At 37.9% G+C, this 26808-nt stretch overlaps 1 protein-coding gene across 3 annotated transcripts in view; it reads left to right on the top strand.

Moving 5' to 3' along the window:
* USP6NL (USP6 N-terminal like) overlaps positions 1 to 25050 on the top strand; it is a 112004-nt gene extending 86954 nt beyond the window's left edge. For all 3 annotated transcript variants that reach the window (XM_041483793.1, XM_041483794.1, XM_041483792.1), the window contains 7 exons: positions 1318 to 1366; positions 2990 to 3110; positions 6223 to 6317; positions 7975 to 8040; positions 8128 to 8227; positions 10308 to 10460; positions 21488 to 25050. In XM_041483793.1, the coding sequence (XP_041339727.1) occupies positions 1318 to 1366; positions 2990 to 3110; positions 6223 to 6317; positions 7975 to 8040; positions 8128 to 8227; positions 10308 to 10460; positions 21488 to 22932 (2029 nt within the window). In that variant the 3' untranslated portion in view covers positions 22933 to 25050. The remainder of the gene's footprint in view (positions 1 to 1317; positions 1367 to 2989; positions 3111 to 6222; positions 6318 to 7974; positions 8041 to 8127; positions 8228 to 10307; positions 10461 to 21487) is intronic.
* The last annotated feature ends 1758 nt before the right edge of the window (positions 25051 to 26808 follow it).

Raw genomic sequence — 26808 nt, 5'->3', positions numbered from 1 at the left:
GACTGTATGTCTTTGAAGGTTCATTCTTTTACAGGTCTTCAGTGCTACCATCTAGTGTAAATAATGCTGAAATCACTGTTGTTCTGTGTATGGAACTGTGACTGAGATTGAGCTCCTGTGCTCAGTTTGATGTGGTCAGCTGAGGGTACAGGAGGTTCCTGTGTTCACTGGGGACCTGTTAGTTTGTCACTGTAAAATGAGGCTACAGCTTAATGGCTGGTACCTTGTTACACTTTTCTTTGGTTACTGAAGAATGGCTAAACTCCAGTTTTGCAAGAGGGTAAACCAAAATGCCACAGTGCAGATGTTTTGATAAATTCTCCAAGTATAAATCCTCTTCCCAAAGGCAAATCAGCACCTTCTGCCTTATGCTTTCTTTTTTTTTGTTTAGCTTGCTAATATCTCTTTCCATTCATTGATAAGTAACAGGGAGAAAATTTCACTGGATAGAAAAAAGACAATATGCAAAACTCGGCTGTTAAATTTTAGCAGTTTTACTTGTAGATGAAAGTAGGCATTCAGGTATCCAGATTCTCTCCTGAACAGGTGACAAAAAGTAGCTGTGAGTTTAAAAGTGGATTATAAGAGCCCTGCACTGTTTATTTCATACACAACTTGGAAAGAGCAGAGTTGTGCTGGCTGGTTTGGTGCTGTTGGCGCTTTTTGTCTGGCTGCCTTCACAAGTTAGATTGTTTGCAGAAAGCAAGGGACCTCTACAAAGCTTTTTGTAATTCTACATCTGAACTACCCAGAAATCAACAGAGGGCTGAGCACAGAATGCTGAGCCAGAGTTAATATTGTTTTTCTTCAGTTTGACAGTAGCAGTCACTAGAGCAGACTTTAATTTCAGTGCCAAGATTAAGACACCTTTGTGGCTGCTTTGTGTATTTCACATCTTCACTTCTACATCTCTGTTTGGAATCAGTAACAGCTGTTAGTGTTCTGCAAGCACAAAAAACAAGTTTGGGGAGTTTAAATTTTGGCATTCAGAATAAATCAGTGTTTGAAATGTCACCCATGCAATGTTTCACTTTACCTGTCTGTAAAAGTGATGATGTGCCACCACTCTCTTCTAAAGTATATTGATATTTTTTGAAACATTTTAACATGTAAAACATCATAAAGGTGCTAATTACAAAATAGGCCTGAAATCAGAAGCACTTATTGTTGTCAAATGTGGTTTATCCTGTTTTTCAGCGCTAGACAAGTTAAATTGGGAAAACATGTTTCCAAAATGCAGTTCACTACTTCTATGTTTTTCTGTTTTTACAAAAGATAATACTATAGTATTTTCATTTTCTGCTCTTATTTCTCCAGGCAACAATCTTTGTTCCACATTTTAGCTGCATATTCCATATATAATACGGTAAGCTGTGTTCCTTCACACTTAAATCTGGTTTCTCTAAATGTACTGTAAGGTAACTTGCATTTCTTTCTTCCTAAAAAGACCAATAAAACATTTCAGAGACCTTTGGAAGTACATATAAAAAATAATTTTCTGACATATTTTGAGCTGAAGTTAAAGTATCTGAATTATGAGTTTTATTGGACAGACTGAACTATTGCTTACAATCTGTAATAAGAATAATGAATTTGTGTTGTGCTGGAGTGTTATGTGACTGATATTTCCCCCATTATATTATCTGCTTCCCTGTCATTTGAATGATGGGGAGGAAAATACTGCAGAAAGATGTATGTTGGAGTCCACAGGTGTATTTCATAATATGAAAGGTTTTAAAAATTTGGAATTAGTTTAAAAGGTTGCATCTTCTTTACATAAGTGCTTGGTCTTGGCTGCAGTCCTGAATGGGATTTATTAGAGTGGGGTTTCCAGTCTGTATCATAAGGGTTAGAAGCTTATGTATTTGGTAATGTCTTTTGGCTGCATGCTAAAAATAGAAAAAGAAATGCCTTCATATCCACATTTAACTGTGGCTTAACTGTCCCCATTCTTTGGGCCCATTCTGAGCATTTCTGTGCATCTTCCATTTCATATCCATCAGCAACTCCCCAGAAGTCAGTATAAAATATGTTAACTTTAGAAGAGGAAAGAGAAATTAAAGCGTGCACTTGAATTAAATACTGGTTTGTTTGGATTTTTTTTTTAAGTTCTAGGAAATGTAACCTTTCTGTCTGACCTTTTCTACCTCGTATAAAATATTGGACTGGTATTTTCAAGTTGCATTAATAATTATATTTAAAATCAGTCATCAAAGTGTAATGAAAATATTATGGTGAACTTTTTATTTTGCACTTCTGTTGTTGTATTTTTTCTCTTAGTGTGTAGCAGTTCTTATGCTTTAGTTTTATATCTAGAACAAAGTTGTGATAAGAACTTGTAAACATGAAAAAACTTACTCTACAATTAAGTAATTGTCCTTACAAATACTTCATTGATGGGGTTATCTTTGCAGCTGAATGATAGTGACAGCTGGTTCCTGCCATAAAATTCAAAATTAGTAGCAGAGGAAGTACTCAAATTCAGTTTTGGAACAATAAATTTTTTCTTTGGATTTACTACAGTTGCTTGCTATTGGGCTGCTAAACTTGAGCAAGTTTATATTTACAGGTCGCTGTTGAAAAATCCTGTGTTTATCAGATGATACCCTGACTGTGAACAAGAACAAAGCCAGATACTCTCACCCTCCATAAAACCCCCCAAATTACAACTAAATGAGAAATGCATCCATTGGACAAAAAAATGATACAGTAACTTGAAAATATTAGTACTGATTGAGGATTTTGTTCATCAGTAGTGAGTTCTAATGAGCAATCAATACTTCCAGGTTACTTTTCATTTGGAGGGCTGTGCATCATCCCTTCTATCTACCAATATTTTTAATGTTTAAATATGAAGTGTGTTTGGTGGGAAGCTCTGCCATCAGGACAGGCATCATCTTTCCTCCACTAACTCAAGGAAAAGCTAAAAGCTCGTAGCTATGAGGCTTTTGTTTCCAGCATTTTAATATTTCCACTGTATGATTTTCAGGAAGTTGGATACTGTCAGGGAATGAGCCAGATCACAGCTTTGCTCCTGATGTTCATGAATGAAGAAGATGCCTTCTGGGCCTTGGTCAAACTTCTGTCTGGTCCAAAGCACGCTATGCATGGTATGGAGTTTCCTGTCAGTGTATTTAGGTTTCAGCCTGTCCTAGTTAAGCTGTAAATTATTTGAAAATGAAACTGTTCTGTTCTGATTGGTCAAAAATAAAACATAATGAGAGCTTTATACTTGGGGGAGGTATTGGATGTTACTGGAGCTCGCATCCATAAGAGAGAGTAATGGTTTTTATATGTGATATCTTTCAAATAGTTCTTAATGAAAATCAGATGGTTTCCTCTTCTCCTATTCTCTCAGGGAATGTAACCAATTGAAAACTGGTTATGTAGATATCTATATAGTAATAAAATAGTAGTGGAAGCCTAATACAGAATGTGTTAAGCAATATTGCAGCTGTGCTATCGTTTGGCAGGACAGGAATCTACAGTAAAAAATGGACTTGTGTCTAGGCATGAACTTCAGGCTTCTCAGTTTTATCTCCACCTCACACAGAATATCCTGCCTTCATGGTATTGTTGCTCTTGTGTTATTGGTGGTTCTCTTTCCATGCCAGATTTAGTATGATCTATGCATATTCCATGGCTATTGGTATGGAACGAGTCCAGGAATTCCAAAACATTTGTGATGTTACAGTTCTGGTGATTCAAAAAAGCTGTGGTTCTTGGAAGCCTGCAAAAGTAAATGTCACCCAGAATTGGGCTTTTTAGCAAATTTCCAACAAGCTCTAGCTGCTTTTACCTGCTGAAAAATTTCTCATTCTGTGATCTCTTCCTTCCCAGGCTTTTCATTGTTCCTGGATGTTCTCCAAAACACCCAAAATAAAGGGATAGTTTGTTACTTTGCTGTTTACAGTTCTGCAAAGCTATCGACTCAGTGGAGGAAAAAAGTGTGATCTGATGTCAATGTCATAAATAGAATTTTGAGTTCATCAAATGTCAAAAGATTTTCTTGGAGCTTTACACAATGATAATACAGGCTAAAAGCATCTTACAGAAAAAAAATCTATAGATTTCATAGTAATCCAAAACTGTGTAACTGCAGCCATATAGAATATTGAGCTCCTCAAAGCTCACAGAAAATTCTTACTTTGGGGGAAGTAAGTCAAAATCAGGTCCTTATTTACCAAATCATGTGCATGATAAACAAGAGGATAAACACAGGCAGATGAGTTGCTCGAGATGTTGCAGACCTCCCTCCTTCCCTCCTTTATTCCTGTCACACACCTGCCAAGTGATGGGAGAGGGAAGGAGGGAGCTTTGAGTAGCCCAAGGCTTGGTGAGTTTCCCCACAGAGCATAGGAACCATTGTGTCACAGCTTTATTATACACACTGAAACTGTTTTGGAGTGCCTGTTAGGCAAGTTTGCATTTATAGAGGTTGATAAAACTTTAATTATAACTCATATGTTCCCAATTTATCATTCATTAAATGTTGCCAGCTAGTCTAAGATTCTGCTTTCAGCAGGTTGGACTAGATAATCTCCAGAAGTCTTGTCCAACCTGGATTTCCTGTGATTCCTTGAATTTATCTGTTTTAAATGTCACTGTGCATCTGTAAATATCACAGTAGATTCTGGAAAGGAAACTTTAAACTCAGGAAACTGACTTAACTGATGTCATATTACAGTTTGCACTTTCTATGTTCTTCTTTGTGGAAAGTAGCTTAAAGCACTGTCTTTAAAGCTTAAAGAATTTCAATTCCAAATTGCCAATATCCATGAAGAAAAACTTTTATAGTTGCACTTGATGCCACTGACCATCAGATAGTTCTCTGAAATGGACATCTGCCTATGGAAATCATGGGGGTGGGATAAGAAATTCAATTAGAATCATATTGGCAAGATTAAGATGGTTAAAAGCTCCTCCCTACAGACAAGGTTTTTCATGGTTTTTTTTCAATTTTACCTGTGATACAGCAACCTGGAATACTTTTTGGGTGCAGCCCATTAGCCAGACTAATTTCTAGTATAAAACTACTTGAAATTAAGAGATGGATTTGGCCTCTCTGGTATTTCATATTCATATTCCATATGAAATATTCCATATTGTAAAGTCTCTAGATGATAAAATACATACATCTGACACTGAAAATTATCTGCTTTTTTTGGAAGCTCTTTCCATTGATCTTTCTGTAGTCTTAAAAATTCAGGATAATGAGTTGGTATATGTAAATGTAAAAGAGCAACCTTCCTTGGAAAAAGAACCTTTATTGTTATTGTTGATGGCTAATTAGCTTTGATGTAGTCACTGTTTACAGTAAGAAAAAAACCAAATGCCTTGCCTGTGTTATTGAAATTTCCTAATATGCAACCTGACATTTAAGTATTGTAGAATTTGCATTTGTTTCTATGAAATACTAAACTTGTGTGAATCTGAGGTTTTAAATCTTGTGTCTTAGTGACTGTGCACTGAATTGCACAATTGGAACTAGAAAGACTTTGCTTTTTGGTTTGGGACTTCAGTCACTCTTATTTTTTTTAAGTTGCATGGCTGCTATGGATCTGTACTTGTTCTTCCAGTTTTCATACTGCTTAAAGTATATTGGAGTTTTTTATAACTTTAACTCTGCTGATACCTCAGCTGGAAAGCTGTCTTGGAGTTTTCCATGTGTAATCACTAAAACAATTAGATGGGTTTTTTAATGCCCTTTGTTCAGTTGTGTGAGCTCACAGTCTTTAGTTATAGGCTATAATAATGATATTTGGCTTGTAGAATATCCCTCTTGTCTTTTTAATGGTCTTTTCCTCCATGCAGACAGTTTTAGTAGATACCTATGCTCTTTGCCCTTCTGTCATTAATTTTCTGGGCTATAATTTCAATTTTAGTGGGTGAGGGTTGTGATTTTTTGTTTTGGTTTTCTTTTAAAGAATAATTGTAAATGTGGTTTCCACATGATCTTATATTGGTTTGACTAATGTAGGACTGATGGATCTGCTGTCATTTGTCATTCTGATGTAATATTTGTCATTAAGGGGATGTATTGATTGTAGCTATTTAGGCAGGAGTATGTGCAGATGTGTATAGAGACATCAAAATATTGTTATGAATATCTGTTCAGATCCAGTGCTCTTATAGAAGGATAATATTCTTGGAGCCTTAATGACTTTCTTTATGTCATTTTATAGTACAAACACCTGTTAAGTGGCCATCTTCTTTTCTTAGGTTTTTTTATTCCTGGTTTTCCAAAACTGATGAGGTTTCAGGAACATCATGACAAAATATTGAAGAAATTTTTGTCCAAACTTAAGCAGCATTTGGTAAGTATTTATTTCACTATGCAAGCCATGCAAATTTACAGCTTTCTACCTTTGTTTCAGTTCAGGTGAGCCCACTAGATCAAGCCTTAGGAAAAAATGTCAAGTTTTAAGAGGCAGAAGTGCTGTTGTTTTCATTATAGGCAAAGCTGTGTTGCATTTCAGTTCAGGTGAGCCCACTAGATCAAGCCTTAGGAAAAAATGTCAAGTTTTAAGAGGCACTTCGTTGTTTTCATTATAGGCAAAGTTGTGTTGCTTCTTGACAAAGTTATGATAAAATTGGATCCTAAGAATGATTAATTTGGGTGTCTATCTCACTTTGGACCTCTGAGTTAAGGACAATGTGTGGTTCTTCTGTTTGGCCTTGTGTGAGCTTCTGATGCTAGAACATTTTATCAGAGGCTTTTTGTATGTTGAGCTTGTGGTTGGTTCATCTATGGACAGAGTTGACTTTAGGACCAACCAGTTTAAATTTCCATTTAAAAATAACCTTTTTAAGAGGTGTTAATGGTCCATTTAAAATGCTTCTATTTTCATGAAGCTACATGTCGAGTTTTATCTCTTTTAATGCTTTTAAATAGAAAATAACATGCCTTTTCTTAAATATTAGCTAACTATTTAATATTTATTCTAAGATGTAAATTATTTTTCTAATGGGAGAAAAATGCCCTTTCAGTAGGTATCAAGAATTTGGTTTTACAGTACATTGGTACTGCCAGAATCCATCTCCAGTTCTTAAAAAGTAGTGTAAAAGATGCTCACTTGCAGCAACATCATTTTCCTCATCTCTTCCTGTGAGTGTGTCACTAAAATGAGCCAAAGTTAACTCCTCAAAGACAAAAGTAAAGCCTGCACACAAACCAAAGGGATTTGGCCCGTTGTTTATTCAGTGTTTGTATACCTAAGTTCTAAAATTTGGTGCTTAATTTTTGGCAAAGCTGAATCTGGCTAGCATAGAGTATGATTTTATCCAACAATTAAAATTCAGGATTCGTTAACTTTTCAGCTTTTACTTTGGCTTTTCTTCTTGCTGTGTAAAGGACTTTGAAGAGCTCCATGAAGCTGCAGAAAAGCTTTAGCAATCTTTGGATGGGTGTCATACCTGATGGATTATCTGTGCTCTAGGGGAAATCAGGCCCCTTAATCAAGAAATAAAATTCCTTATCAGCCTGCATCCTGTTTGAGGCCACTGGTCAAAGAATTTGGTTGTTTTCCAATAATTTCTGGTGGATATGTATTTTTGTAAGGACGTCCTTTCAGTCTTGGGCATGAATTGTCAGCCTTGCTACAAGGAAATGAAAGACTTTATGGACCCAGTGCCTAAACTTGGGTTACTCCAGAATACTGATTTATTTTCTTCAGAGAGGATTTTATCCTCTGCTACCTCTGTCCCAAAAACATGATAAAAGTCTAGGATGTATTAATACTTTAGCACCTCTAAGTGCATGTTTTTCAGGTGGTGAAATTAATGAAGAAAAGCTATAAAAACCAGAATTTGCCTCTGTTGGATTGAAGTAACAGTGTCTTATATAGTTAAATTAATTATTTATAGTGACTATTGAGTACATTAGCCTCAAGGGGAAAATGTTTTTTTCATGGAGAGTGCAAGGCATTACTTGGATTTTTGAAAGTATTTTTTCAAATTCTGTGTTGTTTGCAGGACTCCCAGGATATGCCCACCAGCTTTTACACAACCAAGTGGTTTTTTCAGTGTTTTCTTGATCGTGTGAGTATGTTTTTCTTTCTGTTGCTGTTGTTAATTGTGACTTGGGGCAGACTGTTTTCACAGCATTGCCTGATTCTGTCATTGCAGACTCCCTTTACATTAAGCCTCAGGATATGGGATATCTACATACTTGAAGGAGAGAGGATTCTCACTGCTATGTCTTACACAATTCTGAAACTGCACAGAAGTAAGAAAGAAATCTGTCAAACCTTTGAAACCTAAACAGAGGTTCAGCTAGTTTTGTTCTCATTTTGTGTAGTTTGACCTTAATGTGTAAAAATCTTAGTTTCCCACGTGCCTTATGCTGCTTCTCACAGATATTTTTCATTCCTTATGCAGAAAAAGTTAAAAATCTTTGCTTTATAATTGTGTGTGTGTTGTGGGTTGATCTTGGCTGGATCCTGGTGCCCACCAAGCTGCTCTATCCCTCTCCTCTTCAGCAGTACTGGGGGAAGGGGAAAACATGATGGATTTTTCCAGACACCAGGGCAGCTGTGGGGAAAATTAACTCCATCTTAGCTGGGCCTAATGCAGTGTGATTGTAAAAAAGAAGTGTTTATTAGAGTAAGAAAGTTATTTGGACTTGAAGTCAGTTGTATTGCTGACTAAATAGTGGGGAAAAGTGTGATAGTTTCATGGTCTGGAAATGGCTTCTTTAGCCACAGGATTTAAATTAATCAGAAAACACACAAATAATCAAGACTGTGCCACTAAATGCTGAAAATCTACCAGCAAATACCTCAGCAACGAGGAATCACCAGTCTGTGTCACTTTATACCATTGTTTGTTCAAGAATGTAATTAAAATCCAGAATTTTTTTTTAGTCAGCCTGGGTGACCTTCTCCTTCATCTCTTGACTTTGGGTGAAGTAAAATTTGAGATTTTGAACAGAACTGTCTGAAGCATCTGTGCCTCGTTCCCCAAAGTGACTTGGCATCCTAAGTTCCAAGGACCCAAAAAGCTTTTGAGGGTGGATGGTGGCTTCTAAATAGATTTGAGCATTCCTAAGGATGATACCTTGTAGCTCTACTTGGAGACACTCCTCCTTAGCCCATAGAATCAATGTTTTAATTTCCTTGCTAGTTTATCCTTCTTGAACTGTGGTGATGTTACCTCACTGTCTCACTGGGGTGTACTCATTAGTTTGTTCAAAAACAACTTTGAAAAATGGAACAGGTTACCTTCTACATTATTGCACTTGAGACAGGTAAACATTTAGAGGCAAATCATTAGGCTCAACATTTTGGTTTCTCTTCTTAATTTGCAAATAGATACCTACTTGATTTCATTTTGTTTTTATTCACCACTCATTTAATGGGAAGACCTGAGGAAAAAGACTCAGTGTGAATTTGCTTGCTAAGCAAGTACACAGCAACTTCCTCCATCATCAAACACTGAGAGAACTTCAAGGCAGCAGAGGAGATGAGAGGGCTGGCAGGGAAGTTGGCAGAAGACAGATTCTGATTTGTTTTCCAGTTTCTTGTCTACCCTCAAAAACATGGATGGTATAGGTATTCAGTCAGTGTCATTGTGGAATGCATGCCAAGAGCATTTTTATTACAGCACCAAACCAGTTTTTTATGGTTTCCATATTGAAATTACACATCTGAAACTTCTGATGACATACAAATGATGAAAAAAGAGACTTAGGTATGCAGTTACAGCCTTGCAATCCACATGGCCTTACTGCTGTGTTAAAAGGGAAACAAAAATAACCTGATAATTGTAAAATTACTTTCAAACTATGACCTGAATTTTCAGAGAGCCTGAAGCAATGGTTCTGAAGTGTGAACTGCCATCATTATTTCATTGGGAGTTAATTCAGTTGTGAGTGAGGGTGCTGTAAACAGGGATTTTTAAAATGTTTATCTGCTTTTCAGCGCTCCTAATAAGAGAGATGATGTCTGTTGTACAGATCCACAGCAGTGGTTGTAAGTTGAGGATGCAGGCTGACAAATAAAGGCCTGAAGCTGTTGGACATGAGAAGGCTGAAGGAGGGTGACTTGCAGTTAGTTTTCTGAAGGTGCCCCTTTATGAAAAACAGTCCTAAGTAAAGAATAATGTGTAGAAAGGATTTCCATGGTGACTTGCAAGTGAATTTTTCATGTATTTTTAGATTTCTAGTTGTAGAAATCTGTTATTTGCCTAATTGCCAAGTGGTTTTCATTCTACTTTGAAAACAAAAGCACCTCATGACTAAAGTACATTTTTGAGTGTTCATTATCAAGATGTCTTAATGTATAATGTAATATTTTCTCCTTATATAGAGCATCTGATGAAATTACAAATGGAAGAGCTTGTAGAATTTCTGCAGGAGTCTTTAGCCAAGGATTTCTTCTATGAAGATGACTTTGTAATAGAGCAGCTCCAAAATTCTATAACAGAATTGAAACGAGCAAAGCTGGATTTACCAGTAGCTGGTAAGAAACTTGCAAATATGCAGAGCCAGATATTTGGAGTTATTCACACATTGGTAATTTTTAAATGTTAATTAATGCTGTTGAAAACTGTGCAAATATTTTCCTCTTCATCACTGCATAGATTTGGGGAGTTTTTACCCAAAAATATTTTACAGTGTAAAATCACCACTTTTCCTTTCATAAATTTTCCTCTTCTTTTGGTGTTTTTTTTTACTGTTTTTAAGGTAATGGCAAAGCACTGTGGAAAAATACCATATTCTGGTAATTTTATTAACTTGAATTTATAAAACCTTTCAGATAGAGGCTCTAATATCAAAGTTTCAAAGTGTCTGAAACACTACCTTGTCAGAGAATCCAGACTGTTTTGTAGATTGATTAGATGTGGACCAAACTTCAGGTCAAATAGCTTCTTCTGTTTGTTAAATCCAGATTTTTAATTTTTTGCAAGTGATGGACTTGCTGGGTGTTCAATGGAATAGTTTTCATTATTTCTTTTTAGCCTTTGTGCTTTTTGGTTGCAGATAAGAGATGGTTGTTTCATGTGACCTTACTTATGAAATGTATAGGATTTCTTCAAGATTCTGTTCTTTTTTCTATCCCTATCTCCATAGTTTTTAATTAGAATTTTTCTTGTGATTACTCAGAGTCCTTTTACTCTATCCTTGCTAATTGTAGAAAAGCATGTGAGAAAATGTTTTTAAAAAAATTACAAACATGGCAGAATTTACCTTGAAGTAACTTTATTAAGTTGCTGTGGTTAGCTTTCAGAAGTTAAGAAGTGTCAGAATAAAGGTTGCCTGTGTAGCATTGTTGTGATAATTTGTTCTTTCATTAATGAACTTAATTTTTCTGTTTCTGTTGACATTATTTATTGCATGTAGTATTGGGCTGTGTCAGATCTCATCACAGGTAAATACCTGTTTTACCTGGTTCTTCAGAATTGTTCTGTGGAGTGCAAACACTTTCTGTGTATTTGTTTCTTATTTTGCTTCTTCTCAGAGTTCCCATTTCTCTTGCTCCCTGTTCCTGCATTTTGCCTTGTTCCTGAATTTCTGTACAATCTGTCCAGCAGAATTTCTTCCACCCACAACAGGTCTAAGTCTACTTTCTGCCCTTTTCATCTGTTGCTTCCCCTTTCAGCATTCCTATTCTACCATCTCTCCATCCTTTTCCCCAAGCTGAGTTTCAGTTTTGACTTCCTCTTCAGAAGAAGAAGTTGCTCTTTGTCCCTACGCTTCAGCCAGGTGCTGTCTCAGGTGTCTTGTGCAGTGGGTGACAAATCTGAGCAGCTGTGTCCTTCAGCATCAGTGCCACACCACCATGTTACAAGGAGATTGATCACAGGAGTCCTGTCTCTTCAGTCCTAAATACAGAGTTCTCCATGGTTGTGTTTGAACAGTGAGGGGTTATCCCAACAGCTTCACTTGTCTGTAGACACACAGATTTTTTTATGGATGTGGTAAAGTAAGTTTCATCTGTGAAAAGTTCCACATGAAACTGTGGTAGGGGAAGAATTGGGAAAGATTTTTGTAGTTTGCTACTTGATGGAGTTAGTGTATCTTACAGCTTAGAAAATCACATGCGTGTAAGTCATATTGAGATTTTCTGTGGAAAATACAGAATTTACTGGAAATTTTCTTGATGCAGAAGGCAAAAAATCTGTTCCTAACTTGTTTGTTTTAAGGCCTTTGTTTTGGTAGAACATAAAATGTCTTCAAGTGGAAGTTTGAGAATACTCTGGATTTTCACAGAAAATTCAAGGAGGATTTAGGTGACATAAGTGTCACCCCCCTTGTGGCAGAAAATGTGAGACTCACGGAGTCTTCTTGTGGATACCAACAGCAAGGAATGGTGACTGTGTCTTCTTCCTGAGACACTCTGGCAGTGGGATGCAAGTTGTTTGGTTTCACACATGCACACTTAGGTGTAACTTCTGATACAGTGAGCTGACAGCATGCTAAGTGTTTTGGGCCACATTGGTTCTTAATTTTGGTAGCTAAAGAAAAATCAGTAACAAAATGTTTTTTGTGTGGTTTTTTTTCCCCCTGAACATGAATGAGAAGGTTTAATTTTAAAACAGGAAGAGCAAAGCCAAAGTGAAGTGTATGTTGGTGCTGGAATTGAGCTTTTTCCTTTTTGATTTCAGATTAACTTGGGCAAGCTTTTCTGTGTGGTATGTTTTTGCTAGGGGTGGAAGGGAACATTATTTAACCTTTCACAGACTAAAAATAAGATGCCTTTAGCCTAACCCTTGGGAATCTAGCTGATTTGTCTGCTGTTATTACTTGAGTGAGGCTGCCTCATTTGTTCTTGGTATAAATTTCATAAGCCTTTGGTTTTATTTTTTAAAGTTTTCTGCACTCTCCTAATTTTGGTTTTATTGATCACTGTCTTCAAGCAGTATTCTTTTTCAGGTTTGAACATTCTCTAGACATTCAGCTGTGCTCATGTGTTGTTGATAAGGTACCAGGTGCCCTCCTCAGCTGGGCAGAGGAGAGAAAACAGCACAAGATTTCTGGATCAATATAAGGACAGGGAGAGAACAGACTTGACTTGAGGAAATTAACTGAATTTATTATCAATTAAATCAGAGTAGGATAGTGAGAAGTAAAACCTTAATAAAAACCTTCCCCCACTCTTCCCTTCTTTGTGGGTTCAACTTAACTCTAATTTTTTTTCTACCTCCTCCTTCCCAGCAGCACAGGGGGCAGGGAATTAGGGCTGTGGTCAGTTTGTCATACATTGTTTCTGCTGCTTCTTTCTTCCAAGGTGAGGGCTCCTCACACTCTTCCTTTTCTCCAGGGTGGGTCCCTCCCACAGGCTGCCAAAACCTGGCCGTGGAACCTCCATGCAAATGTCTGTCTGGCTCTACTCTCTTTACTACCTTGAATTTCACTGTTTTTCTTCTAATTTCATCTAAAACATATGAAACTATTAGAGGTGATACAGCCACAAAAAACACCAGCCTGCTCATTTAAGTATTCACTGTAGCCTGAGAAAATAATGTTTTAGTTTTCTCATCTGAAATCAAAGCACTGCTTCCTATCTTGTACTTTTTTTTTTTTTACACTGAGCAAAAATTACACCTTTAAGAGCTAAAGTAAAAATGCATGTTAGGATCAAGAAAAAAAAAATCTTGCAGTTGCATCAGTATCAGTCATCCAGGAATAGCAGTGAGCTAATTAAGCTCAGTGGAATTTTCCATCTGGCATCCTTTGTTAGCCTGTATAGATTTTCCTGCCCTAGTAGGGTAAGCTGCAGTAGGATATTAAAAGAGGTAATAACTTTTGTGTTACTTTAAAGTGGATGTCTATTTATGTCTGATGTAGCTTTCTCTGGCTCACTTCCTCCATGGCTTCTCTCACTGAATTAAGGAGCTCCTTGTTCCCTTCAGAGCAGAGAAGGAAGGGACTTGTTTAATATTTTCTCTCTGACAAAGCCCTTAAAATGCTCAGCCGGAAGAGATGGATGTTCAGGGGATCTTGCTAATTTTGGGTGTCAGTGATTGGCACTGTTTTTACCATGGCTGTTTTGCATAAAGAAGGCCATGGACTTTTCTTCCTTTCTCTGCTGATTTCCAGTTGAGTGCTGACCAGTGCGGGGTAGCCCATAGCAACTCCCACCTCCAGAGGGTGGTTTGGAGCTCCAGTGCTTTTCCTACAACCCAAGGTGGGCATCCCTCTATTCCCATGGCTCTGGAGACAGGGGGCTGTGTGCTAAGCACACCTCTGACTGGGGAGCTGGGGTTTTTGAGACCTTGGAGAAAGGAGGCTGTGACAGCTGTACCTAAAAACTGTCCTTGAAGGTACTTCTCTGACCCAGCCTCAAAAAGAAGAAAAGGCATTTGGTATTTTCTGGATTGCCTGGAATTTGATGAAGGATGTCCAGACCATGGATGGCTCTTGAAGAGCACTCTCACCTAAGTCTGTGTGACTTTACATATTTTCCTGGAGTCAAATCCAATATAAATTCAACAATCTCTTCCTTAATTCAAGGATGATGTTAAGACCATTAATGAGAAAAATCTTCTTGGTATACACCATTGGTTTCCAAAATTCCTCAATGCAAATTCTTTCCTTGTCTGTTATTTAAAACAGCAGCTAAATTCTGTAAATGCTCACAAGATATGGATAGAATTTCTAGCTTTACTGTAATTTTTTCCTGTAGGACTACATGAATAATGCAATGCTTAATAAACAATATTTATATATGGATAGATTTTTATAGTGTCTGACTTTAATAAACAGAAGTGCTTACCAGTGAAAGTTCCATATTAAAAATATGTTGCTGAAAATAGTTTATTAATCCAGTGTTTTGTAAACAAGACAGCCAGGCCCATTTTCAAGGTGTGAAGCCCCTCAAGTCTGTTCTTGAGACAGTTTCTCACCTGTGTTTTAATATAAGGGTCCTGAAAAGGGTGGGCAAAGGGCTCCTGAGTTGGTTTTTTATGACTGAAAGTTTAATAGACTTTGCAGCAGCTGAAGGCCTTAAATCAAAGACAAAGGTCTTGTACCTTAATTTTAAAGCAGTATCAGCAAATTTGGAATCTGCCTCTGTCCTTGTGATTAACACCAGCTTTAAATTGCAGTTTTTATAGTTTTTCCAATCTTTTCTGTATTCGGGGAGAACTAACAAAGTTTGAATCTTTAGCATTCGCCATAAATTTTAAAGTGTTTATCTGATATTTATCTTTGAAGTTATTAAATTTATTATCAGTATTTTTTATTCAATGATCTATTTTACACAGTCATCAGTCATAGTGCAGAAATGTATAGTACCTGAGTAATTATCAAATAATGTCTGTTCTCTGCTGTTAATGAGCCTTCTGCCAGCCAAAGCAATAGAAATATGTAAATCAGCTTGACTTTCCTGTTTCTGATGGTGTCTTTCTTTTGGTTGTGTTTTGTTTCAGAGGAATTTTGGATTTTTCTCTTGTACTTCAAGAATACACAAGTAGCTATTTCAGACAATGCACTTCATGCTTTAATAAACTAAACGATTTTTTTCTGCCTTGTTTCTTGTGTGATGCAACTACTTTACAATACAATGAACTAAAATAATATGTGGAGTTATACTAATACAGTTACTATATATCCTTAGCAGTTTTAGACTTTGGCTTTGCATCATTTAAAAATCTTTACTGTTTCAAACTTGCATGATCTTTAAGCACATGATCCAAACAGTTGTGTTGTCATTGTTCACATTGCTGTTTAAAACTGACTTTTCAAGGAAGTATATTTTCTGGAAGAAATGTGGAATTAGGAATGTGAAGCTGTGGTTAATTTTAGAAATTTCTTTTTTTGCAAGGGCACCTTACAGATGTGCAGCTGATCACCTGCATCTTCTGGCTAATAACCAAATCTGTTAAGATTTCTGTTGTTTATCTGAATGCAGATGTTTATAAAATAAGTTTTCCTTACTGTCAGTACCATAAAAGTGACACAGCTGCAAGAGAGGCAAACAGTGCTTTTAGTTCTCCCTTCAAGTTGTCCAGCAGTATTTCATTTAGCAACTCCTTTGCCAGTGATGGCATATAAGGGAAGGAGGAGCAGAGGCTGACTTTCAGACAGCAGCTAGAGCTTCTAGTGCAGGCACTAAAGATTCTTTAAAATTCTCTTGGTCTTGTAAACTGAAGAACATGGGGTGTCACTGGTCGAAAATAAACACAAAATTTCAAGTTGTCATTTTAAGAGGGTTTTTTTTAATGACCATTACTATCCTTGAAAATTGTGTTAGAACAGTCAAAGTGCATGTATTCTGGTGCTGAAATTAAGGACTAGACTGTTATTCACCGGAGAGAGCACTTAAAGCACTTTACTCCAATTATATGTCTGCTACTCGATGCACGAGGCTGTTAGTGCCTCCTGAAGCAATTATCTGTAAAAGTCTTGCAGTGGAGATCGACTTCCACTGGGTGGTGGCCAAGGCTTGTTTGAGCAGGAGGAAGTAAAGAGAGGCAAACTTTCTTTAATATGGCTTGTCTTTCTTTTGGGGAATGGTCAGATCTGCTCATATTTGCTTTGCTCCTTTTCATGTCAGGGAATATGTTTGCCAGCAACAAATAAGCACCTGATTGTTCTTGTTTTGCTTAAGTTGTCTCCCTCTACTTCCATTGCTCTCCTTCCTCACCCATTTTTCACCATTTCCTTTGTTGTTTGCCTACTTTATGCTATATTGCATAGAAGTCAACTAAAGCACTATCTCTTTTTTAAAGGAAAACCAGAAAATCTATAGCTCCTGCTCTGTAAACTCTGATACAAGCTATTTTAGTGCTTGTTTTTGGGAAAAGCCAGTAACTGAACTGTCTAGAAACCTGCTCTGTTGAGGGAAGGAAGGAGAGAAAGATGAAAGTAGAGACATCCATATATCACAGGAATACTGGCAACTTGGGAAGAATCTCATTGCCCAGATTGCTTCAGAGGACAAAGGGACATTTTGATTATTGTACAGGTCAAAACAGTCACAGCTGAATGAGACAGCTTTGTCTTCTGGTTTTAAAATGCTTTCAATTCTTGTACGTAAACATCACAGATTGTGCAGAAAAGCACTTGTCCCAAAAGTACTTCTTGTAGAATTCAGCAATTTCTCCATTTCTCAGTCAGACAGATATGTCCAGACAGTGAATTAACCCAGATCTTGGATCAGCAGCACAGACACTCAATTGCATTTCCTTTAAAACATCCAACTAAAATTTCTTCCTGCTCAAATCTGAGGAGTTTGAACAGTGAGTGTATTGAAGTAGTACAGGAGATGGTTGAGAGCTGTGTGTGAGGCTTTAGGCAGATTTGGAGTGGAAAAATGTTAGATAAAAGAAATGGGACTTGAAGAAATTGGTGCTTTTGCATGCTTGTCTGGCGAGCTGTTTGTGTACCTCTTCAGGTAGAGATGTTTGTTGTGACTTGGTTTCTTTTGTTTGCTTTTGCATTATGTTTTTTTTTTTTTTTTTATCCTCAGCTTTTTGCTTTTATTACCTTTTTTCTTTCTTTCTTGCTAGCATGCAGCATCATGGGTTTCTTGTTGTTACTGCTGATAGTGGACTGCTTAAAGCATTCCCAAACACAGCTGGCATGCTCTTTGTGCATTTGAAGAGTGTCCCATTGTAGTCATGTGCATGACTTGGTTATCCTCTACTTGTTTATTTTGTGAACTTTTTTGAAACTTCAGGAGTTTTTATTTGTTTGGGTGTTTTTTTTTAAGTTCTCATGTCACTGGAAGGGACAACTCTGTGTGTGTGTGTGTATTTATAGATGATCTGTACACTTAAATTAGAATTAAGTAGTCATTTTGCAGTTTCAAAAAATTTCCTTTAGAAGATGGTTTGTAAGATGTCTTTTTGCTGCAACATCATAGATCCTTACACAATTCCTTTCCTCCCAGTGCTTTTTATGGCTGGAGGTGATCAGTGGAGCACCTTTGAACCTGTTCTGGTAGCCTTGACTCCTGAGTTGGTACCTCCAGCAATGTGGCCTGTTTAGTTCCACAGGCAGATGTGGGTGACTGAGCAACCAGTGCCCCTTGTTGGCGTCCAACGTCAAGTTAAAACAAGTTTTGTGGAAGTCCTGTGGATGAGGTTTAACCTGTATTTCCTCTTTTCCCCATTGAGCCTTCTTCCACACATTCTCATTGTTCTGTATTTTGTTTTCCCTGACAGCACTGAGCTCTGGTGTTACCAGCCTATAAACACAGGATCGTGCTGTTAAAATGCAGAGGTTTTCTTCTAAATGAAATTTTCTCTTGCAACACTTTCCTTGTTACTCAGGATGCAAATTAATGTTGAATTCTAACAATTCCACTACAGACATGGCAAGATTTCTCTGACAATCATTTTACAGCTGTGATTCATGTTACAGGATACCTCATCTGGACCATGCAGCCCACATATGCCTGGTTGTAGGGGGTTCCTTTACCCTGAAATGAGAAGGAAAGGTGACACAAAGCAGCCTTGATAGAAATCAATAAAAATGTCTGCAGTATTCTCACTTGGGTTATTAGAGCTTAATGGTAATTAGGAAACCTTAAGTGTGTGAAATTAAAAACCAAAACCTCACACAAACCCCACTTCTATAGTGCAACCTACTGCATTTAAAGGATCGGATCTCCTGTTGCTCTGTAGACATTTCTTAGAGTAAAAGCTGGGAGAAAATAAATCAGTTCATGCTTTTGATGACCCTGGGCAAATGAAGGAAGCATTGCAGCTACCATAGGAACTGGTCTTCGAGTTTTTATATATATGACTAGAATATTTTAACTTAATGTGTGGAAGAAAGTAAACACTTTTTCTAAAACATGTCTTCTATACGAGGACAGAAATTAAATAATTTAGTGATGCTGCAGAGCCATTTTCTTGTGCTATTCCATAACTACTTTGGATCTCCTGGAGATTGTAAATGGATTAGCAGCCCATAAAGATTAGTCCTGTATGATTTAGATGGCAGGGTTTTGGTATGTATTTTGCATGTACTAACGTATTGTTTCTTAATGCAGACTTCATGGTGTTTGTACATTCAAGATTAGTAAGACTGAAAGCACTGCAATCTATGGTTTAAGTATCAGGAATATTTATTATATACAGAATTCACTTTTATTTAGGAGACAAGATCTTCAGCTTTGCCTAATGGTGTATTTGAGGATGCAGATGGAATTAAATGATGCAAATACCTCTTGCCAAACAGAAGCAAGTTCAGAAAGTGAACTCCTATTCATAAAGACTAAAGGACAATTTTGGAGAGGCTGGTGCAGCAGTCAGTGTATTGCAGAGCTGTTACATCACCTCTTTTACAGCATCCATGCAACTCCTTCCTTTGTCCCCTCATCTGTTCTTCCAGTGGAGGAACACTCCCTTGCTGGGGGATGCAGGTCTGAGGGCCCTGTTCCAGATTTTATTTGGGAATAGTGGGGGCCCTTATGGAAAGAGACCAAACATCAGACTTGGAATTGCAAGAGCCACTCACTGGAGCCTAGTGCTGAGGCCTGGCCCCACCATGTTTGCTGTATGTGAAGTGAGGTTTCTGAAGTTATTTCTGAAGCAAAGGGTAGGTTTTAGGTTTCCATATGACATTTGGCCCTTACAAAGAAAAATCAAGAAAACACTAGTTTAATTGTTTGGCAAATCTAGGCTGTTTCTATTAAGTTGATTTATTTAGTTATCTTGTGGTGATGGCACCATTGTCTTTTTCTCTGCTGTCCTCCTGCAATGGCCTGGCTGGCTCAAACTCAGAGTTTTCCTTTTGTTTATATAGCAACTGATCCGTGCTGGTAGTTTGTTAGCTGTTATAACAAATAACAGTCACCTTGGCTGCTGGCTTTCCTCAGTGTATCTGTATCATGAACCACTCATCAAAGATTGAGCTCCTGCTCCTGCCTGTATAAATGAACATAGCTCACTTGTAACTACAGCCCTTGTCAGGGAGAGACAGGTGTGTGTATTCACTCCTGTGAACCCTTATAGACAAACAAAAAGAATTTAAATTACAAATAGCCAGAAAGTGAGGCGCTAACTCTCTGATCTCTGATGGGAGGAGATTCTACAGTCCTTGCCTTAGGAAGAAGCAGGGATTTGACAAAATTATTTTGCCAACAACCATTTTATAGAATTTATTTTGCATAGCATTTAAGCAAGGGTAGCCATTTCTTTTTTTCTCCTTACAACAAAGCTTCTTTTTATAAATACATAGACAGTGAATAGGACTTGTTTAGTAATGCTGACTTTAAAACTTCGGGTTTTGTTTTTTTTTTTTTTTTTTTTTTAAATGCTGAACATCAAATGAATTAAATCTAGATTAATACATTTAATGAGAAGTGCATGACCTTTTCTTCTTCTAATAGGAAAGTAATGGATTACACAATTGAATAAGTTATATGCAAGTAGATATGATAAAATACTTTTGCTGTGATTATGGAGGGCGTTGACTGTTAAGGAGAAGGATTGCAATAGAAAATTTGATGTGAATTGTTCTGTGAGCAGCATCGAGCCATGAAACACTTCTTCATTGTTTCTGTGTGTCACTGTGGGTTGCTCTGAGTCCCCACATTGTTGATGTTTACCACTGGCTGTTGCAATGTGTTGAGCTCCAGTCTGGGAGAAGTTTCCATTTGTGTCCTTGTTCTGTAAATGATGTCCTTGTGTCCTGCAAAACCCGCCCATGGAACACTCAATTTAAACCATGACGTAGCCAGTGTTGATGTCAGCTGCTCCAGTTATTCTATATTGATAGAAAGCTGAACTGAAAAAAGATTCTGTGCATAGAGCCTTTTACTGGAGGTTTTTCATACTGAGGATGAAATTTCTAGGCAGGAAAGGATCCAGGAGGAACAAGGTCTTAATTGTGTGGGTGTTAATGAGGAGGTCCACCCAAAAACTTAAGGGAAAGACAGTTCAAAGATGTCATCTGAGAACTTTGTGCATGTGAGGGAGGAGCTGATGGTGTGGCTTGCTAGAGGTGAACATTAAAGGATGAATGAATGGAAAACAATCAAATAGGAATGTGATATTGGGAAGAATTTTTAAAGTGGACAAAGTATGTAACAATGTGAGGAGGGTTCCATACAGAGTTGGTACTGTAACCAACATGCCATCTAGGAAAATGGGTTTTTTTCAGCAGTGTCGAGATAGAGCAAAAGCTGAACATTAAAGGATGAATGAATGGAAAACAATCAAATAGGAATGTGATATTGGGAAGGATTTTTAAAGTGGACAAAGTATTTTGCTTAATGTAACAATGTGAGGAGGGTTCCATACAGAGTTGGTACTGTAACCAACATGCCATCTAGGAAAATGGGTTTTTTTCAGCAGTGTCGAGATAGAGCAAAAGCTTGGTGAGATTGCATCAGCTTAACGGGTTGGGATAAGAGGCTAAAGAAAATCTGTGTTTGATGTCAGTGTACAGAAGAACCTTTGAGGTGTTCAGAAAAATGGTGACCCAGAGGGACGTCCAGTTAATTTCTACCTATTTGTGCTTGCATGACAAACAGATCAAAGAAGGCTTCTGCACAATTGTGAATTTATGTTATTCCTGTTCTTGTTTTAGGTAAAGAAGATGAATTTCCAAAGAAGCCACTGGGGCAGATTCCATCAGGACCTCTGCCTCCTGTGCTTAACTCCACTCCAATGCTTAATGGACAGAACAGTACTGGTACACAAGCAGCAAGACAAAGGACAGAGAGAAGACCATCCACAGAAGAAGAACCAGAAAGTTCACCAAATGACCGAAAAAGAATTAATTCTGTGGAAAAGAAACCTTCATTAAAACAGCAAAAGATTCGACCAGTAGAGACACAAAACAGTTTGCCTAAGAATGAGGTGGACACCAGAAAAAAGCCTCAGCCAGCAGAGCAAGACAACTCAAGTCTATACAATAATGCAGCTGCTAATCAGAATTCTAATGCTACTTCCAATACAAGAAGGGAATTTGTACCTAAGTGGAATAAACCGTCTGATATCAAAATAATGGAAAAGACAATGAAACTCACTGCAGAGGTGAAAGGGAGGCCAGTAAACCATTCTGGTTTGGGCCCACCACCAAGTCCTGGAGAAATGCAGCCTTTGAATGTAAAGCAAAAGGTGAGGGTTTTGGATGCTGATGAAGGTAAGCGAGGGTCTAATGCATCTCAGTATGACAATGTTTCAGAGGATGAAACTGAGGATGAGAATGTTGTTGAAGAGATGTTTGAGAGAGCTCATCCACAAAGTCCTAGGCATGTAGCATTTTCTAATAGTCCAAGAAAGCAAACAGAAAAAATACCAGCTCCATTAAAAATACCCAATAATTACACCTTCACTTCACAACCCAGATCTCCAAAATATGCATCTCAGTCTGATGGTCCATCTCATGGAATGAATGTAAAGCAGCCACTGCCAGGTTATAGTAATCCCCCTACTTACTATGGGAATTCTCCAAAGCATGTTTCCAGTATAGGCAATACAAGTTCCGCACCTCTGCATTACCACGGGAATCGACCCAGCCCCTCTGGAAGGCCGTATGCTCCTTTGATGTCAGTAGATTATTCCCCAAATAAACTGCAGATGAATTCCTATCCTGCCAGTCGCCAAAATGCTCTTCCACCAGCCCCTGCTCAGACAGAAGTCTCTCCTGTTGATGCATTCACCAGCAACTCGAGGTCCTCCCCAGGTGTCAAGTTTATAATCCCTCCAGCAGATTATTTACCAGAGGAGAGAAAGTGGCCGGACGCCGCCTACGTCTACAGACACGAACCCTACAGGCAGCCCTGGAGCCAAGACCTGAACAAAGGCCACTTGGATAATTTCCAGAAGTACCAGCATTTTCAGCCAACACCTTTACAAGACCGCAGTCTTCCTGCTGTTTCTGTGGATAGTCCAGTGAGATACAGGACTTCCCCGACCTTGGAAGAGAATGGTTCCCCACAGTACCAATATGCAAACCCATCAGCTCAAGCCCAGCACTATCGGAACAGAACTGATGGATTGTCTATGCACGAGTCTGTGCTTCTTTGAGACTCTGGCTGTGCTTAGTAAAATGGCAAGAACCAAAACCAGTGAACAGTACTGTGTTAGTAGTAGTCCTCCTCAGTTCTCTGAAATTTGGATGGTTCGTGTGAGTTCAAAAATAACGACACTATTTCAGAGATGTTTCAGACTTTGGTTGAAAGCTGGTGGAGTTCTTGGACTTGCATGGAAGCTACTGGAAGTGATCTAATGCACATAGACATAGCAATAAGCTCATATACATCATGTGGTTCATGCTGTCGTCGCTCCTTACATTTGAAATAACTCGTGTTACAATCCTTCTGCCTAAAACCTGTAACACACTGAAAAGTTTTGACTGACATTGTTAATGCACTGTACAGATGTGTGCGTGTGTGCGCCTGTGTGAGTGTGCACTTACAGTACACAAACTCATATGGAAGAGAGCTAAAGAGTTTAAATTTAAATGCATTTAACTTTGGGCAAAGCTTGTGAAGTACTTTTATTTCATATTAATTTTTCTTTGTAATTTATTTGAGAAACCATTCTTTTTGAATGGGAATTTCTGTCATTTTTATACAGCTGCCTCAGCATCCCAGTATCTTTTCTGGGCAGGAGAGATGCTTTGGGAGTATTAATTTAATCATATGTGAGAGTTAATTTCCTCTCCTTTGACTACTGTTTGTCATTTTCCTCAGCAGGAAGGAGCAGGCAGGAAAAAGCAGATAGCCAAAAATGTCTCTCTGATCTGGCTAAGAAATGGTGCTTAAATTCAGGGCAGTGTATAGAAGTTTTTTAAGTGCATCAGAAATGGAGAATTTGTACCTTCTCACCCAAATCTACTTTCAGAATGTCGTTCTATATGCAAAAGACTGGAGCACAGTGAGGCTAATGCCAGATACAGAAATGGTGCTGCACCCTTCACTTTTTGCCATGCTGTGCTGTCAGACTCAAACTGGTTGCAGGGCCAAATCTCACAGATATCAGAGGATTGCACAGCTCGTTGACACCTCTGTGAAGTGCACAAAGGAATTTGAGCTTTGCTCCAAGCTTGACATTCCCCAAGCTGTGTGAGTATCAGTGTCTCTTGTCGAGTGGATTTTGTTGTGTTTTGCCCTTTTTCCCCCCAAATTGCCGGTGGGTTCCTGTCTGTGGTGGGGCGTGTGCTGCTGTGCTGTTGGGCTCGCACTGCACGGTGTTCTACACTAAAAGGACCCTGACTGTTAACAGGAACCTTAAACTCCTGCTGATGTAAGTAATTCTAGTTAGTCTTTGCAGCCTTTTCTACTTCATGCTTTCCTTTCTGTTTTGACTGTGAATTGGGGGTGGAATAAAAAGCAGGTGAAGAGGCACATGTAGGATGGAGTCCTGCGAGCTGCAGGACACACTGACCTCTCCCCAGGAGCTGAGGCAGAGGAGGGTCTCACCAGGAGAGGCCCTTGGAGTGCTGAACAGAGAGATTTCTCTAATACTGAAGTACTAAACATTGGTATCAACACCAGTTTGGAAGGTTGTCCTGTTCCCTTTTGTTTTGTAAGGTTTGTTAACTGAAAACATAGAAATGGATATTTTTTTTTTCCTTTAAAGAATGAGCTTTAGTGCCTATTATTGCTGCAGGTTGGCTCTGTAAGTTTTAAGGTACAGAAGTAAAACAATTTTTACAAATGGAAGTAACATTTACTTAGGATGTTTCCAAACATTTTTTTTTGTGTATATAACGTGTCTGATGTAATTTTTAATAACTGGGCAATTTTATATTTTAAAAATTGCAAACTGCAGCGAAGTAACTGTAGCCAAGCACTACACTGAAATCTTGAACTAAAATTGTGAAGATAAATATGACTTGGGCTTACTTTAGTTCTGATTGCTTACAGCAGCTTAGAAATGTATGTATATAATATTGTGACTAAGTGTAATAATCTCAGTGTTTAATGATGGTTCTGTAATTCATAACGAAGCTGTACAATTTATTTGTGCAAACAACTTGAGGCTCCAAAATATGTATCAGCATTAGTAAATACTGTAGATTTTTATATATAAAATATATACACACTATTTTCTTATTTCATCTGCAACAGTTTTATAACTGTGTACCCTATTTTGATGTGACTGTATTTTTAACATGTTAAAATAATAATAATTAAGCTTATGTTGTTTTGTCTTTCTTCTTAATTATTTGATTAGCCACAGACTGGACTTTAGCTATTCTCAGCACAAATAATTGCTTTTCATAAATGAATCATGTGTATATATATGATGTATCCTATTTAATTTGTACATGTTTATTTTTAGACTAAGCAATGTGGATAAAATCTATATAGTCCTTTTGCATTATTGCAGAAGTGGCAAGATTATTGATTATAGTTTATTACACTGCTAAACCTTAGCCTGTCATTTGCAAAAGCTAGGAGCATAAACTGTGATCATTATTTTCTGGTTTTGTTCTAATAATCTCACCCAATACCGCCCTAAAAGAGAATTGTTGGCATAAGGAATTTGCAAAGTTGCATTGATCAAAATGCAAAATAATAGTCTGACTGTGGCTTCTGTCTCTCACATGTTTGGAGGATGCTATTGAGTTGTTTTTTTTTAAAAGAAAAGCAACCCAGCCTTGTGTCATCTGACTGTAGTGCAAAATACATTTTTATTTTCATTTAACTGGACAAACCAGACTCAAGGTACAGGCAGGATTGAGTCTGTCATTCATACCAGTAACAAAACCCACTTGATGATGCAGAGTGAAGGGAGACGCAGCTGTACCAGTGCCTTGCTGGTGGAGGGGCTCATCTCAGTGCCATGGATTAGAAATCCTCACAAGAGCTTTGCTGTCACTGTTTTCTTTGATCTGAAAACAGTGGAGTGGTAAGTATCAACATAATATAGTTGAGACCTTTTTATTTTTTTTTTCCTATGGTTTAGTAATTTTCCAAGATCTCTGCTTTGAGCTGTATAAACTGTAAGTTTCTTGTCCAAGTTAGTTGTCATGGCTTTCCTTGTGTGAGACAAATTCAGCGTAGGGATTTGGAGAATTAACACAGAGGAACACAGAAGACTAAGTAAGGAGACGTGTCTAACTTCTGTATGGAAAAAAATTAGTGAAATTAAACTAATTAGGATTTAAAGAGGAAAGAAAGGGCCTTGAGTATATGCTGTGGTTGCTTTTCCTTTCACTTGGATGCTCTGCCAGATTAGATCTAATGACTTCAGTGTGGTACTGAAACAATTGCTGTGGCCATGGAAGAAAGACAGGGAGGATGGTACCACTGGTACTCTTAACCTTTTTGGTGAGTGGGATGTGATGGCAGGATCCAGGTGCTTGCTTACCTGTATAACCAAGCTGTTATGCAAGCAAGTGAAGACAGAAGCCATCCCTGCTTGTCCTTCCAGGAGAAGATTCTGGCATCAGATTTGGTGAATAATCCAAATCTAAACATCAACTTGCCTGGGCAGCTAAGGAAGAGAATCTGACCTCGGGAAAATTCTTTCCCTTTCTCCTGATCCACCTGTGGCCAGTCTGTAATGCTTTAGGAAATGCAACACAGAGGAAAGAGAGAACCTGTTTAGCCAGAAGTCTGTTAAGGAGAGTATTCCCTCCTACACCTGCTGATTACTACCTGAAGCCTTAAAGCATGATATTGTTTGCAGTTGTTTCAAAATTACCAGACTGGAGTGGACAACCCTGTTTTTCTCATGGCCAAGATGTGTAAATGCCGGTTACCTCTGTAATATCTGTCAGCAGGATGAATCCCTTGTTGTAAAAGTAACTGTTCTGTCCCCACTATCAGTAAACTTTCAAGGCAAAAAGCCAGAGAGTTTTAGAAATCATGGAGGATGCAGAAAGGAAGTACCTTATTGCTAGTGAAAGATACAACATTGTTATAAACCACTGAATAATTCCAAAATTAG

This window comes from Pyrgilauda ruficollis, unplaced genomic scaffold (assembly GCF_017590135.1).
Source record: "Pyrgilauda ruficollis isolate IOZ18807 unplaced genomic scaffold, ASM1759013v1 scaffold61, whole genome shotgun sequence".
Lineage (NCBI taxonomy): Eukaryota > Metazoa > Chordata > Aves > Passeriformes > Passeridae > Pyrgilauda > Pyrgilauda ruficollis.
This window is presented reverse-complemented; position numbering and strand designations above follow the sequence as displayed.